General features: G+C 39.8%; 2 protein-coding genes across 2 annotated transcripts in view; one reads left to right on the top strand and one right to left on the bottom strand.

The window, feature by feature from the left end:
• The window catches only part of rspo4 (R-spondin 4), a 34,344-nt gene extending 32,899 nt beyond the window's left edge, over positions 1-1,445 (top strand). Inside the window, exon 5 of the mRNA XM_046028667.1 lies at positions 1,117-1,445. Within this exon, the coding sequence (XP_045884623.1) occupies positions 1,117-1,235 (119 nt within the window). The 3' untranslated portion in view covers positions 1,236-1,445. The remainder of the gene's footprint in view (positions 1-1,116) is intronic.
• Positions 1,446-5,212: 3,767 nt separating this feature from the next.
• chd6 (chromodomain helicase DNA binding protein 6) overlaps positions 5,213-14,079 on the bottom strand; it is a 108,890-nt gene continuing 100,023 nt past the window's right edge. The window contains exon 45 of the mRNA XM_046028681.1: positions 5,213-12,762. Coding sequence (XP_045884637.1) covers positions 11,512-12,762 — 1,251 coding nt within the window. The 3' untranslated portion in view covers positions 5,213-11,511. The remainder of the gene's footprint in view (positions 12,763-14,079) is intronic.

Raw genomic sequence — 14,079 nt, 5'->3', positions numbered from 1 at the left:
AAAAGGTGTTTTATTTTGAAAATTGACCGGATATGCCGTTGTGTCTCTGACTTCCTGCCAGGTTCATGTGCTCTGTGCTGCTTGACGTGGCTTCTGTCAAAAATAGACTGGCATTGATTATTGAACTTTAGCGAAACTTGAATAAAAAAAAAAATTCGCAAATTGAATCGTAGTCACAATATCTGGCAGAAAAATCACATTTAGATTTTTCCCAAAATCTTTTAGCCCTAATTGGCATTATAATAGTTCACATCACTTTATTCTAAAGGCCAATGAGACAGTTAAACAATGTTTAGCGACTGTTGCTTTGTACCATCTGTACTTAGAACACCTGCCTTACATTAGCAGCTTAGTAACGTAGTTTGTTAGCTTGCTGTCAGTCAAGTGCTGCTGTGGAAAACACTCACCTAGAGGCTTAAAGCTTACTGTGTATCTTGCATTTGTGTTGTCATTATGTTGTTGTAATTATGAGTTCCCAACTTGTAAAATGTGTTCACGTCAACTTCCAAGTTCCAATTTTGACTGGGCAACTAGGCTTGAGACACCATTTCCACAAATACCTCCCGAAACTAGATAATATGGACAAGTGAGAAGAAATCAAACATCACTTTGACTTTGTTGTTTGAACTGCAAAACCTGAAATTGTGGACTCCATTAAATCTAAAGTTAATGAATAAATGTCCCAGTAAGCAGTGATTGAGTGATTTGCTGGTTGTAAGTAATATAGATGTAGGTTAAAAGTAAATCTGGTCACCAAATCAATGCTAGGTGTTGCTGTATCTTTTAACAAATGAATATATTGAGACACATTTCCATTGTATGAAGTATATCTGCCATGCTTTACAATTATTAATGAAACGGAGGAAACAAACAAATCCATTGAGTTGCCACTCACTCAGGCTTGTTCATATGGAAATGATACTAATAGGGGCGACAGAAGCATTGCTGTGCTTATACATCTGTGCTTGAGGTAAGGTTGTTTATAAACTATAATATATAAGTAGGCAGTTACGCAACTTTAACCAGATACGGATGTGCGATGAGCAAAATAAATTGCAGACCGAAACAAAAATATTTGTAATACTTATTGTTTTCACTTTGCTTTTTATCTGTCAGAAAGAGGAACAAATAAAAAAGGAGGACTTGGACGGAAGAGGGAAAGAAAACGATTACGGCTGCACGCCAGCTCGCAGAACGGAACAACAGACGCTGCCCGTGAACACGACGATCCGTGAAGACGAGGTGGACACAGCCTGAGACGCACAGCTCTCCATGACACCTGATACGTGTTGGAATATCAGCTGCAGTTTTGAAATCTGACACCAAATCATTGTTTATTATTGTTTCCAATCAGCCTGTATTATATGAAATGTTATTAAAATGCATTCATCAGAATTTAGTTTACTGGAAACTCAAAATTAAGAAATAAAAGTTAACTAAAATTCTTATGACCTGAGAAATGTTGCAACTTGGTGGTAGCCCAAACAAAAAAACTAGCTAATTTAACACTAGTAATTTAACATTTCTTTAGCCAAGAGTCAGAGAAGACTCAAAGCCCTAATTTGAAATCTGCATTTTTGATATCCATGTTTACTAGCTTGCTGACTTCTTCACTGCCTTTGACGGCATTTGCAAGGAAAAATACCACGAGATTAGGCAGAAGGTGGTTCCAACTTTGTGCAGCCGGAGAAAAGCAACTGTGGCCGCTAGCCTCAGCGACTGCAGCCGCCTTGCTTCCGCGAGTTTTAATGTCATGTGACAGGGTGACGGACAATTCCTAACCAGCATGCCTTATTGCAGTACTGCATGAAGTCAAACGCACCAATTGTTCTTGACACGTTACTGCCACCTGTTATGTGGAATGGTGTAAAACGTCACCTGCATGCACACGTCTGTGTGCCTTCATGAGCAGCACAAGACTATCAAAACGCTCATAAAAACATTGCTCCAAAGCATTAACAGTGGTCAAAAACCTTTAATTCACCAAACCTGATAATCCTGCAAAACACATATTTGACTGGCTGATTACACAGGCATTAACTGAATAGTTAAACTGCAATAAGTTCTCTATCCACCTCTCGAGGATGTGTGCGCGTCACTCATTTTGGGGAGTCATGAATTGTGTGGCGTTAAGGCCCATTTATACTCCTGCGTAGGGTCTACATGCGCCGTAGGCTACGCACGTAGCCATGCATTTATACTTGTGCGTAGGTGTGTCCGTCATTCTGCAATTACACCCCCAAATGTTAGTCGGCAATGGCGCTACAGCATCCACTATGTTGCCTTTTGCCGGCCAAGCGGGCAAACATCCGGTTTAGCGCTCCGCTAATGTAAATGGGGGAAAAATTGTAAACGTGCGGCTGGTGTAGCCTTTTCAAATGTTACCGACCGAATGGATCACATTCTGATAGTGAAACGAGTCTTTTCGCTCGGGTTGCGACGGTAAAATATATTGACTCACTGTGTTACAGCCGCCATTTTGGCCACTAGTAAATGTTACTTTAAAGCGCGGGGTACTTACGGTCGGCTTGGAGGCATTGCGAGGCTACCCAGCAGACCAATCACAGAGCTTACGGTCCGCGTCGACTCGACGTGTAGTTACGTTTTGAAAGAGGTGGACGTCAGGCGACGGCGTAGCCTCTGCGTAGCCTCGTAGCCTCCGCCGTCACCTACGCCGTCGATTTGACGCAGAAGTATAAATTGCACTTTACTTGCTGATAACTATTGTGGCCAAAATAATGTTAATTTACTATACATACACACACAATTAATTTTTAAATTAAAGATGACAGGCTCCTATTCTATCTTCTATTGTGCAGTTAGTGAACAGTTTCTGAATGTGTCATTTTGGTGATATTACCTGCAGTTTCTTGTGAGCCTTTTTGCCAAATCAGAGGAGCCACAGTATAAAAGTAAACTTTGAAAAAAGTTAATTAAAATAAGCCAATAATCACCTGGACCTCATCACTCAGCAAATCTAAATTCAGAGAAGCTGCTCAGTGAAGTTGTCAATATGTCAACTGAGTCCCCGATTTCCCCATGATTACAAGTCATTTTTTTAAACTCTGGCCTCTGAATCATCTCATTTAAAGTCAGTGTCACTTTTTCCTGATGCCTTTGTTTTTTAATTAGAAATGCTGTAAATACTGACAAATGTTGTTTATCGGTGTTTGACAAGTGTGTTGTATTTTAGAAAAAAAGAAGGAATTCCCACACAGTGTTACCAAGAAGTTCAACTTCACACTTGGCCTTTAAATCACATTTATAAGTATTTCGTTGTCATGTTTTTCAATATATGAATGAAATATATTCAGTAACTCGCCAGCGTTATCTGCCTGCCTTATCTGATATTACAAAAGTAAAGCTAAGGGTATAGCATGAGTGAAGATGTGGGTGTTCCTCCTTTTTTCAGTGCTATAAACTATCTTATGTCTGTTCATTGGCTTCTGTCAATATATATTATATATATTTATCAATATTTGTATGACTAAATGGGATTTATTACACAACATGAATGTAAGTTTCAGTAATTGTATATTTTGATGCTGCAGCCACAATCAAAAGTTTACAATCATGTGTTTACGGACTGCCAACCTATAACTATTTGCGGACTTGAGTTCAGTCCAGCCTACTTAAAAATGCTTGAATTCCTAATTGCATATATTAAGATTGCGGTTTTGACAGCAGAGGAGTCCTTCCAAATATCACAAGTGTAAAATTGTTTCTCCTCTTACTGATTTGTGTCCATCTTTGCTGCTGAGCACTTACTGTTTTTGTTCTGTACTTCCTCAGTGATATACAATGTACAACCAACTATTTCTGCCTCAAAACTAAACTCAAAAGATATCTAAATTTAAAAAGGGCTGAAATTGGCGGAGGTGTTACATTTTTAGGTAAGATAGGTAACATATTGTAATTGTAGTTTCAGTAGTAGCATTATATTTAAATGTAAAGCGGGTCAACCAAAGTAACCCAGTTTAAACTCACATAAAAGTTAAAGCTGGGGTAGGAAATAATTTTCAGAAGCATTTTTTGTTGTATATTTGTTGAAATTACCTTTACATCCCGATACTACAAAAATCTAGATGTCTCTTGCTAGTTTCTCCAACATTACCTACCCCAGCTTTAACAGAAGTAACTTCAGATGACTAATCAGAAACTAGAGCCAGAGTAAAAGATCTAAAATTAGTATTAAAAGGACCAGTGTGTAAGACTTGGCAGAAATGGAATCTAATGTTTTCATTAGTGTATACGTCACCTGAAAATAAGAATCGTGTTTTCGTTATCTTAGAATGAGCCTTTCATATCTACAGAGGGAGCGGGTGCTCTTCCATTGAGTCTGCCATGTTTCTACAGTAGCCCAGAGTGGACAAACCAAAAACTGTCTCTAGAGGGCCTTTCGCCACCATATTTCTCCTACATGCTTGGACGGGAGGGTTAGGCGAGGGAGATTCAGTTAGTTGCAACCTCACTGCCAGATGCCACCAAGTCCTACACGCTGGACCTTTAAATGTGGATGGAGACACATTAAGTGACAAAAGACGATATGAGCAGAAAAAGCTTTTAGTAAATCTTTTAGTGGAATGTACAGTACAAATGGGAGGTAATTACATTGTACTTTTTGCTATTTTATGCAACTTCATACTTATACTCAACAATCCAGAGGAAAATATTGTACTCTTTTACTCCACTACATTTATGACAGCTTTAGTAACCAGTTACTTTGCAAATTCACATTAATATAATCAACAAATACTTTGATTCTCTGATGTATTATAATAGATTAAGTTGTTGTTTATAATAGCCCCACCTTTACCAGCTGCAACATTAAAGTACTGATCACATTAATGCATAATTACTTCTAATCCAGTAATACAAATTAGTTGAAATGAGCAATTCTGTCTGTTTTGACAGTTGAAACTTTTGTACTTCAGTAAAATGTTAAAGACAGACGCTGTATCTTTTAAATAGAGTATTTTGACTCTGACTGTTTTCTCTACCTGCTCAATCCTTTTCAGCATTAGAGGGCCACTGTAGTCTTTCCCAGCATGCACTGTGCAGAAGTCAGAGAAACTCATTGAACGGTCACACTCATCACAGTCAACAAACCTGAAAATCGACACAAAATCCAGACATTACAGCAGCAATTACAGACAGAATTCTGCCAAACATCTCCACATAGTTAATGAATTACTCAAAGGACAAAAGAAAGTTGAAAGTCATCTTTTATTGCACAATAAAAGATCACACATACCATGTTCTGACTCATGAGATTGGTCCACATGGGAATACAGAGAGCTATAGTTACAAATAAGAAAGAAAGAAAAATAAAGGAAAAAGTTTAAAAACCCCACCACATAACTTACTTAGTAATGACTAGGTTTCTGACTTCAGGAGCAGCCAGTTGTCTTTTCTCCACTTTTTAAAAGAACATCCTTGTGAATTACTTTGCGCTTGGTTCAGTGGCTGTGAACAGTCACATATTATTTAAGTTGCCGCGTCTTTGTAATGCTGAGGTGGGTGGTTTCACAGACATGAATAAGGACAAAGTGGTATTTTCCAGCTCCCCTTCAGTTCAGTCAATGTATTTGTTGACTCAACTGTTGTTGCAGGTTGTGCTGCTGTTCTCTAACAAATGATCAAGTGTTGAGTTTGCTTCAGAAGTTAGATTCCCTTCAGCATTCCTCTTGAAAATGAAAGGCTAATAACTAACTCAAGATAAATGCATGGGTAAAATGAATGTCACTGTAGCTTTATTATATTTTTTAATAAGTGAATTCTTGTTGATTTATTCAGGTGGACTGTGTGCAAACTTTTTTTAATACATTTTTGTAAGCTTACTGTCAGCAGGAATTACAAGAACATAAAAGTTCGTCTTAAACCACATTATTTAAATATTACATGGAGTGTATTTCAGTGTCTGTGAAACCAGCCTGCAATTAATTTAAACGGAACACCACGATATTCTCACTTTTTGTATTTAAGTATTTTTCACAAGGCAAAATAGGTTTAAATTTTTTGTGACATCTGTTTTTTGTGTGTTTAGAATCGGAGCAAAACCTTTGGAGTGCGTTTGTTTTTTGTCGGCTCTCTGAGAGTTACAAAATATCACATGACCTGGCTACATTCCCCTTTTCTTTCTTTGTTATAGATTTTATGATCTTCATCCTATTACAAACCAAAACTGGCCTCCTTCTCCAGGAAGTCAACGGTCACAGTCATCTACTAATCAGCTGACAGGGATACAGTGTCTTGCTTAAGGACACATCAGCAGGGCAGATATTTCCCAACTAGAAGGCCTGAACATGGACCCTCCAAATAAATAAAGGCCAGTCTTCAAACCAAAGACAAAACCCAGCAGCCCCCAATGTAATCAAGAACAGTGTGATGGTGGTAATGCAGGCGGTCAAAACCATGTCTCTCATGTGCAAGTCAAACACTACAACCAGCATGTGATGGTTTGGTTACCCGCTAACTTGAACTAATCAGGCTAAAAACCTGTGACAAGATGGTAAACATTTCTCTGGCATTATCATTTTAAAGACAAAACGTTTTAGAATTCATGAAGAGGAAAAAAAATAATATAGGTCACGAAATTCAGCATCTGTCTTCCGATTTAGTGAGTCATTAACTGGCATGAATGAATGTAAATATCTTCAATCTAATTGATGGTTCTGCAACTGGAACTGGATCTACATGACAAACAATCCAGTATTTAATTTTTTTTTTTCTTTAAACCAAGAAAACAACAGCAAAGTAAGACATTTTCCCTCAAAGTATTCACAGGAGTTTAAATTGTGTAAATCTGTGCCTGCTTTGATTAACTGCCATGCCTGCTCCAGACACTGATAGTTTTCAGTCACTTTTTTTCTTCTAAAATGTAGTAAGAAAAAACAAAAGTGTACATCTTATAATTTGGAACAACTGTTAGCAGCACCCTGGTCCTTGGAAAGTATACTATTACTATATACTTGTGTATAAGTACTTTCTGCCCAATAATTCCTCTTAGACTGGATTATTATTGAATGCCACACACAGTATAGCTCAGTAACCCGTGTTGGGAAAATAAAAAGCAGGTATTTTAGGGATTCTTTATCATGTAATTACATCTAAAAAAACAAACAGATTAGTCGGTGATGAGGGCTACGAAGAAAAGCAGATAGTTTAACTTCCATGTGAACCAAAATGCTTTTGTCTTTCAGGAGACCTGTAAGAGTAACAAAAGCAGCCATTAATCAGTCATGAGACAACGATGTAAAGACGAGAACTATACAATAAATACATTATTTATGATAAAAGATAAATGTTTACAACATTTTGAGGTGACCGTTCTGAAAAACATTTAAGTTAACAAAAGGACGTCAATGAAAAGAAAGAACACTGTTAAAGAAGGCATGGTGTGACATGAACAGACAATACAGAGCCATCGCCTTGACTGACCAACTGCTGTCACATACTCCACCTATGAGTTTGTTTCAAGTTTTTACACAAGAACAAGCCAGTAACAGGAAAGGATGTGCACACAAGGGCTGTGGAATTAATGTTTTTTTTTTTGTTCATTTCTTTTAAACCTTTCAGATAATTTAGCTGTGGTGCCTAAGAACTGCCTTCTGATTTACTGATGCATGTTTCTCCAGGAATCTCAACAATCACACAAGGACAATCAAATACTTGAGCTGGATACATACTATGTGTGCATTATCACCCTAGATGTGCTAGATACCAAACAGAAGGCCTCATGCAGTAAGAGAATGGTATGGGATTAAACGACCATGCTTAGAGGAAAATTCTGTATTTCACAAACTGCGTCTCGACGCCTCCGTTTGAGAGATTTGAGAAACTGAATGCTGGTAAGAATGTCGTGATCAGGATAAGGAGCAAGAACCTCCTATAGACAACAGTACCCTGGATGTCTCTGTAACTGCTGTAGTACATTGCATAGCAGGATTCATATCCATGTATCATACAGTTTCAGTCAATACAATCTGAGCCCTCCGTATCATATCATTGTAATTTTGCAACTCAGAAACTTGCAAACATGAACCCTTTTGTCATGTTTGCTGAGAGTTCTGCACAGGCCTAAAATTGAAATAATACTGGACTATAAACCACAGCACCGCTCTGTTCTCAGTTTCTATTTATTGCCCACATCTGAACCATGACATTACATACTTCTTCTGAGCTGTGTGAAGGGCAGTTTTGTTAAGAGGGAAGGCTAAAGTGCTGACAAATTGACACAGAAGTGGTTCCACTGTGCTATGCAGTTCTCACTTTGTGTGTTTACTTTTGGTCGGACACAAATAAGTGTTTCTGTTTGATATTGTTTCAAACGTTGTAGAAGGCCTGCACCCCTCACCCTGAATGACAGCTTGCTTGAGTTTTCCAAATCTCTACAAGGGAGTTGTGAGTAAAATATTATCATGACTAATAGTCATAGTGGACAAATGTGTGAGATAATATAAGCCCCAGGTTGAAAAATAAAAAAATCCAGAATTCCCCTTTAATGAACAGCATGGCATCATCTGCTAATGGTGAAATCCAACTTCAAGACAAGAGCTTCATTTCCAAATGTTTGTCACTTTCCCAAGTATGAGGTCACTATGGAAACGTGATTTCAACATAGTGCGCAAGTGAAGTCCACAAAAAAGAAACAATTTAAAGTAATTTTAGAGGCACTGGTAAGAAAACAGTCACTTTTTGTTAACTCTCCATTTGTGCTTTGAGGGATTGACTTTTGAAAAATCAAGGTAGTGATTTGGACAGTGGAACCTTCACATTACTGTTGGCTTTTGAAGGTAATGCACATCACCAAGGCCGTGTACGCATACAGGCAAAGGACAAACTGAACACAAACACAGTAACATGTCTCTATATGGAGATGTAACAGAACATCTATACAAAAAAAATACTAGCTAAATAAGGCATTTTTACTTTGAATAATACATAATGAAACTAAGAGAAAGATGTCATATTTGGTGAAAGTTTGGCAAAGCAAAAGAAAAGTATAATAAATTATATGTAGCCACAAACTTGTGACAAGGCAACAACTATGTTTTTTTTTCCAACAAGAAATGTGACCTGTAAGGACAAGACAGAAACACAGCTCCACAACAGAACGTGTGCGCATGCATGCACACAGACACAGTCTCTCCCATTATCACACACACTCACGCACACACAAAGGAAACACAAGACAGTACAGAAACAGGTTAACATTCACAAAAAGACATTGTGCAAAAATAATGTTTTCGTGTATGAAAACAAAAAAGTGAAGTCCAACGTCATAAACAGAAACATTTGATATATACCCCCAAAATACAGACCCTGTTCTGAAAAGACTGAAGAAAACCAGCAACTTGCATCAATTTAATGTACAGTACAGTCTGTCTGATACAGAAAACACTGGGACTAACCTCACTGCAAAAACCCCCCTCGCATTTGTCAAGTATTTTTTTTCCCAATGGAGAAAAACAAACAAAAAAAAAAGGTGAAAGTAAGAATGGTGCGCTTAAAAAAAAGAAAGAAAAAAAAGGCAATATACAGCGATAGATTTACATATTTAAAAACTCTTAATATGAACTGCTATTAAAACGAATCTGAGGAAAAGAAATGAGCCAAACAGCAACGACAGAGAGCTCAACCCGAGTGATTCACACCGCTTTGTATCCCTCCTCTTCCTGTTTTATCTGTTCTGTTATCCATTCGAAAAAACAGACAATTCCCTTTCACTGGACAGATGGTTGACAACACACAGATAATCTCTCTCTGAACAAAGAATCCAACACTGAGAAAAAAAGTGAAGAGGGGACAGTATGGCCAAAAAAGAAAGACATAATGCTACAGGTCATTTTGCACTTTTTGTGATGAGCCACTGTTTCATTGATTTGCTGTAAGTTAATTTCATTTGGGGATCAGATAAAAGCAACCCCATGGCAGAAAAAAACAACATCCTCTTTTCCCCCTAATCCCACCCCGTGTTTGCAGGACAGGATACAATCAAATCTGGCTCTTACCGCCCCCTGGTGGCCTGACTGAGTTTTAAACTTTGACATTCCTTCTTCTGATTAAAACACTGGGGGGACAATCAAAGTGACTTTGTGTCCGAGTTACAAAAAAAAAATCTTTACATGATCTAAAAAGTAATAAAACAAATTAATCTCATGATTGTTCTCTGCTTTTATCAATGAAAGCAAATGAGAAAGTTGAGTTCTTGTTCTGAATCTGTTGCACTCAACATTTCCTGTTCTTGGAATCTGGATTATTATTCTAGTGTGAAGAGTAAATTACATTACTCAGAACTTCTTTTAAAAAGAAGTTATAGCAGCAATGACATAGCATTGATAATAAGCATTGATAATAATAAAGTTCTAGTCAAAAAAATAATGTGAATGATCGTATCTAAAATGAAGGGGACCGGCAGACAATGCTATCTTACAATTAAGATACAACAATCGTGCCTGGGATATTTTAACCTCACTTGTATTGTAACTTTTCTGACCTTCTAATCAATATCACAGTCACAACTTTCTCAATTTTAGTAGGTTAAAGCCAGAAAGAAACAAAAAAATTTTTTTTATCCTAATTCGGCACCTTTTTAAAAATGTAATAAAATTTACTTACTTATTCTTCTTTTCAAGAGGGCTACATTCTGAAATGTATTTGGGCTGCTGTCTGTTTTATTGGTTGAGTAGCTCTTGCATATTAGGTTAATGTTTATCACTGTCTTCCCCCTGGTATCGAGAAGTAAAAGGTGTTTTAGTGTCACATGTATCTGGGAATGCTGGTTCAGACTCTTCAGTGTTACCAAGACACCATTCTACGTTAATCTAGCCTGCATGATTTTGAACATTGCACAGAGATAATCTAAATAATATCACTCAATTTGGTGGAGTGTGCCAGAAGTCAAAATAATACAACTACTCTGGTGAACAGGCTCTTTCGCTTGAGCTTCTCTTAATTTCCGAACTGTGATGAGAAATTCTATCTAACTTAAGAGAACCATCTCTGCCACAACTCTCCATCTTCATCCTCATGTCCACGCAAACACACCAAACCAAAATTTTTGCAACAGACAATCTTGGATCACTTTGAGCTTATTAACGGATCAATATTACTGCCAAAGCCACTCCATGGTTAGCACATCTTGCCTGCAGTGTGTGTGTGTGTGTGTGTGTGTGTGTGTGTGTTCCTGTTGAGAAGTGTCCCTCCAGACTCAGTCTCGATGCAGAATGAAGGGGAAGAATACACTGAAGATCATTTCTTACTTCACTAGTTTTTGTATACAAGGAGGGAGTGGAGCAGGTGGGTGGGGTCTTGGCATATAAACATAACCAAGTTGAATATAATCATCATCATTATTATTAGTCATCATAATAAAAGTCTTTACATGGACATTGACTGACAGACACGGCACAAACTTTACACTGTTGCTCAGTCGAGAGAGCAATGAAGGAGACTGGAGGAGAGAGCAGGAAGTGGTTGTCTCTCTGTCCTCAGCAGTTTTCTCCTCCTCTATGCTTCCTCTCCTTCCACCTGTCTCTGCTCCTCAGTATCCTGCTTCTCCTTCTGTGTCGCCTCTCCTTCTGTGTCCTCTGATCTTTCCTCCTTCTCCCCTGTTGCTGCTCCATTAGGATGGTTATGGGAGTCTGGTTCCTGGGGCTCTGCAGGCCCATCCTCTCCATCTCCCTGCCCAGTCTGGGGCGCTTCAGTCGGAGACAGGCCTGGGTCTGGAGCCGAGGTAGAGGGGATCGAAGGAGATGAGGAGGAGGCTGCTGCTAGGTGGGAGGTAATACTAGCCTTAACTGTACTTTCGCTCTCCTCTACCTTTCCCGTTGCTGCCTTCTCCCTCTCCTCCTCTCTCTCCCCCTCCTCCCGCCCTCTCTTCCTCCTCCTCTTGGGGCTGCCTGGAGAGCCGTCTACTGCACCAGGAGGCATAGCGGGCAGCGCCATGATGCCACCGTGCGGCAAGAACATGTGCGGGTAAAGCAGGCCGTGGGACATGCCCGGGATCAGGAAGGGGTTGAAGGTAAGATGGCTACCGGTGCCGGCTCCGAGATGGGCAGAGCCAAGATGGGCCCTGCTGGTAATGATGGCTGCTGCCTCCGCCCCTCCTGGTCTTTTGTTGGCTTCTGCTGCTCCTTTCTCCTCCCGGATCCTGTCCTTTTCACCTCCACCAGAGCCAGAAGAGACGGTGCTCTCTCTCTCCGCAGGCGTTGTCGACGAGGGGCTGGCTGCCTCCGATGTAGACGGTGCGGTGGTCGTGGTGACTTTTGCAGCAGACAATGAGGAGGAAGAGGAGGAGCTGGGGTGAGGAGGAGGTGGTGGCGGCGTGTGTGCCATCATTGCGCTGACGCTGAACAAGGCGTGTTGCGGGATCCCAGCCCCATGGGGGTGCGGGATTCCATGCAGCATCATGGGTAACATACTCAACCCATTCTTGGCATCCTCTGCCGACGCTCCAGCTCCTCCCGCTTGGACGGCGGCAGAGAAACCATGTGGGAATCCAGCTGCCATGATCCCGGAGATGGGAATTCCAGGGATACCACTGCGGAGGTTCTGCATGGCCACCATGGAGTCCATGCTGCCAATTAATCCACCGTTCATGAAGAGATGCGGGCCGAGGCCAGATGAGGCGGAATCGGAGACAGACAGGAGGGGCTTAGGCATCTCACTGCGAGGCCGCCGTCCACGACGCCGAGAGCCCGGGTCTCTGTTGACTGGTTCGGTCAGGATCCGAGAGAACTTCCCCTCAGGGAGGAAACCCTGCAGGTGTAGAAGAGGAAGTGGTTAAAGGTCATGGAGTTACACATTAGTAGATTACAGTAACGGTGTATGACAAAGTACAGAAAGAAATACATATATCTTTGTTTGAGATATTAAATTACAATAGCAATTAGTAAAAATAAGAAGACAAATAAGAAAGTTGATTCAGCAAAAATAATTTTTTTTTCCTAAAACGACAATCAAAATCATCATTTAATGTTAAAGTTCACAACATTTTCTGCCTCTGTCACTGAAACATTGTTAGTGTATTATACTCACAGAGTGTTTTACCACATCAGCCCAGTCTGGAGCTACATAGTACTCCGAGTTGGCATCCAGCCACCTCGAAAGCTCCTTTATGGCCGGAGCCATAGCACCACCAAGCTGCAAGGCAGGAACAGAACAATGATTTACATTTCTTAGGATTTTCCTATTTTCTCAATTTTGTAGCAGCCGGAAACCGGCTGGAAATTAACACCCGCCAAGCACCAAATGTGGGTAGATTTTCCGTTTGGTGAATAAATGTTGGAAGGCTACCCGCCACATTGGCCGGTAAATGTATTCGGTACAATATTGCCATATAATATCTTTTTGACGGTAACTGACTGGTAAGATCAGCGTTGTTGTTTGTTGCGTGTCACACTTCAATTGGCCCCGCTGTACCAAGGGGCCTAAAATCGTGTAATCGGGTAAGGGCGTTCATTGGTGGTTGTTTATGTTCATTTCAGGTTACTTACTTCAAATTGATTGGCGTAGATTTGTAAGGGAGTGGGTGTTAGGGGATTGGAGTCGGGAGCAGTCAAGCCGTGCTTGGAGTAGCTGGAGTGTTTTTAGCATTTAGCTAGTTAGCTACCACCGTAATGTGCATACCTGTCAACGCTCCCTTTTTTCCCTGTAAATCTCCTGTATTTTTAATCTTTGAAAAAATAAATAAATACCCGCTGTTTCCTATGTTCCCCTCCGGTAAAGCCAGTGGCAGTATGTAGAACAGCTCTGTAACAGTGAAGGGAAGTCAACAGCACCCGCCAATAAAACAACAAGAAGAAAAGAAGCGCCACGGTTTCAGGATAGATGATGTGTTGCTGTTGTATTGTTGTATTTCACATGCATTTGCCCCATAAAATAGATTGTGCGAACCAAAAAAATGATTTACGATGTACTCGTAAAAACTACAACCTACAGTTATTTTTGTGCATGAATGCATGCAGACCAATTTAGACTGTTGAGGAGGAGGTTTAAGTTTAATGATTAATAAGCATCTTGTAAGTTTATAAAACAATTAACTGTTATGTCTAAAGTACATTTAATAGCAATAAA

Source organism: Micropterus dolomieu, linkage group LG18 (genome assembly GCF_021292245.1).
Source record: "Micropterus dolomieu isolate WLL.071019.BEF.003 ecotype Adirondacks linkage group LG18, ASM2129224v1, whole genome shotgun sequence".
Classification (NCBI taxonomy): domain Eukaryota; kingdom Metazoa; phylum Chordata; class Actinopteri; order Centrarchiformes; family Centrarchidae; genus Micropterus; species Micropterus dolomieu.
This window is presented reverse-complemented; position numbering and strand designations above follow the sequence as displayed.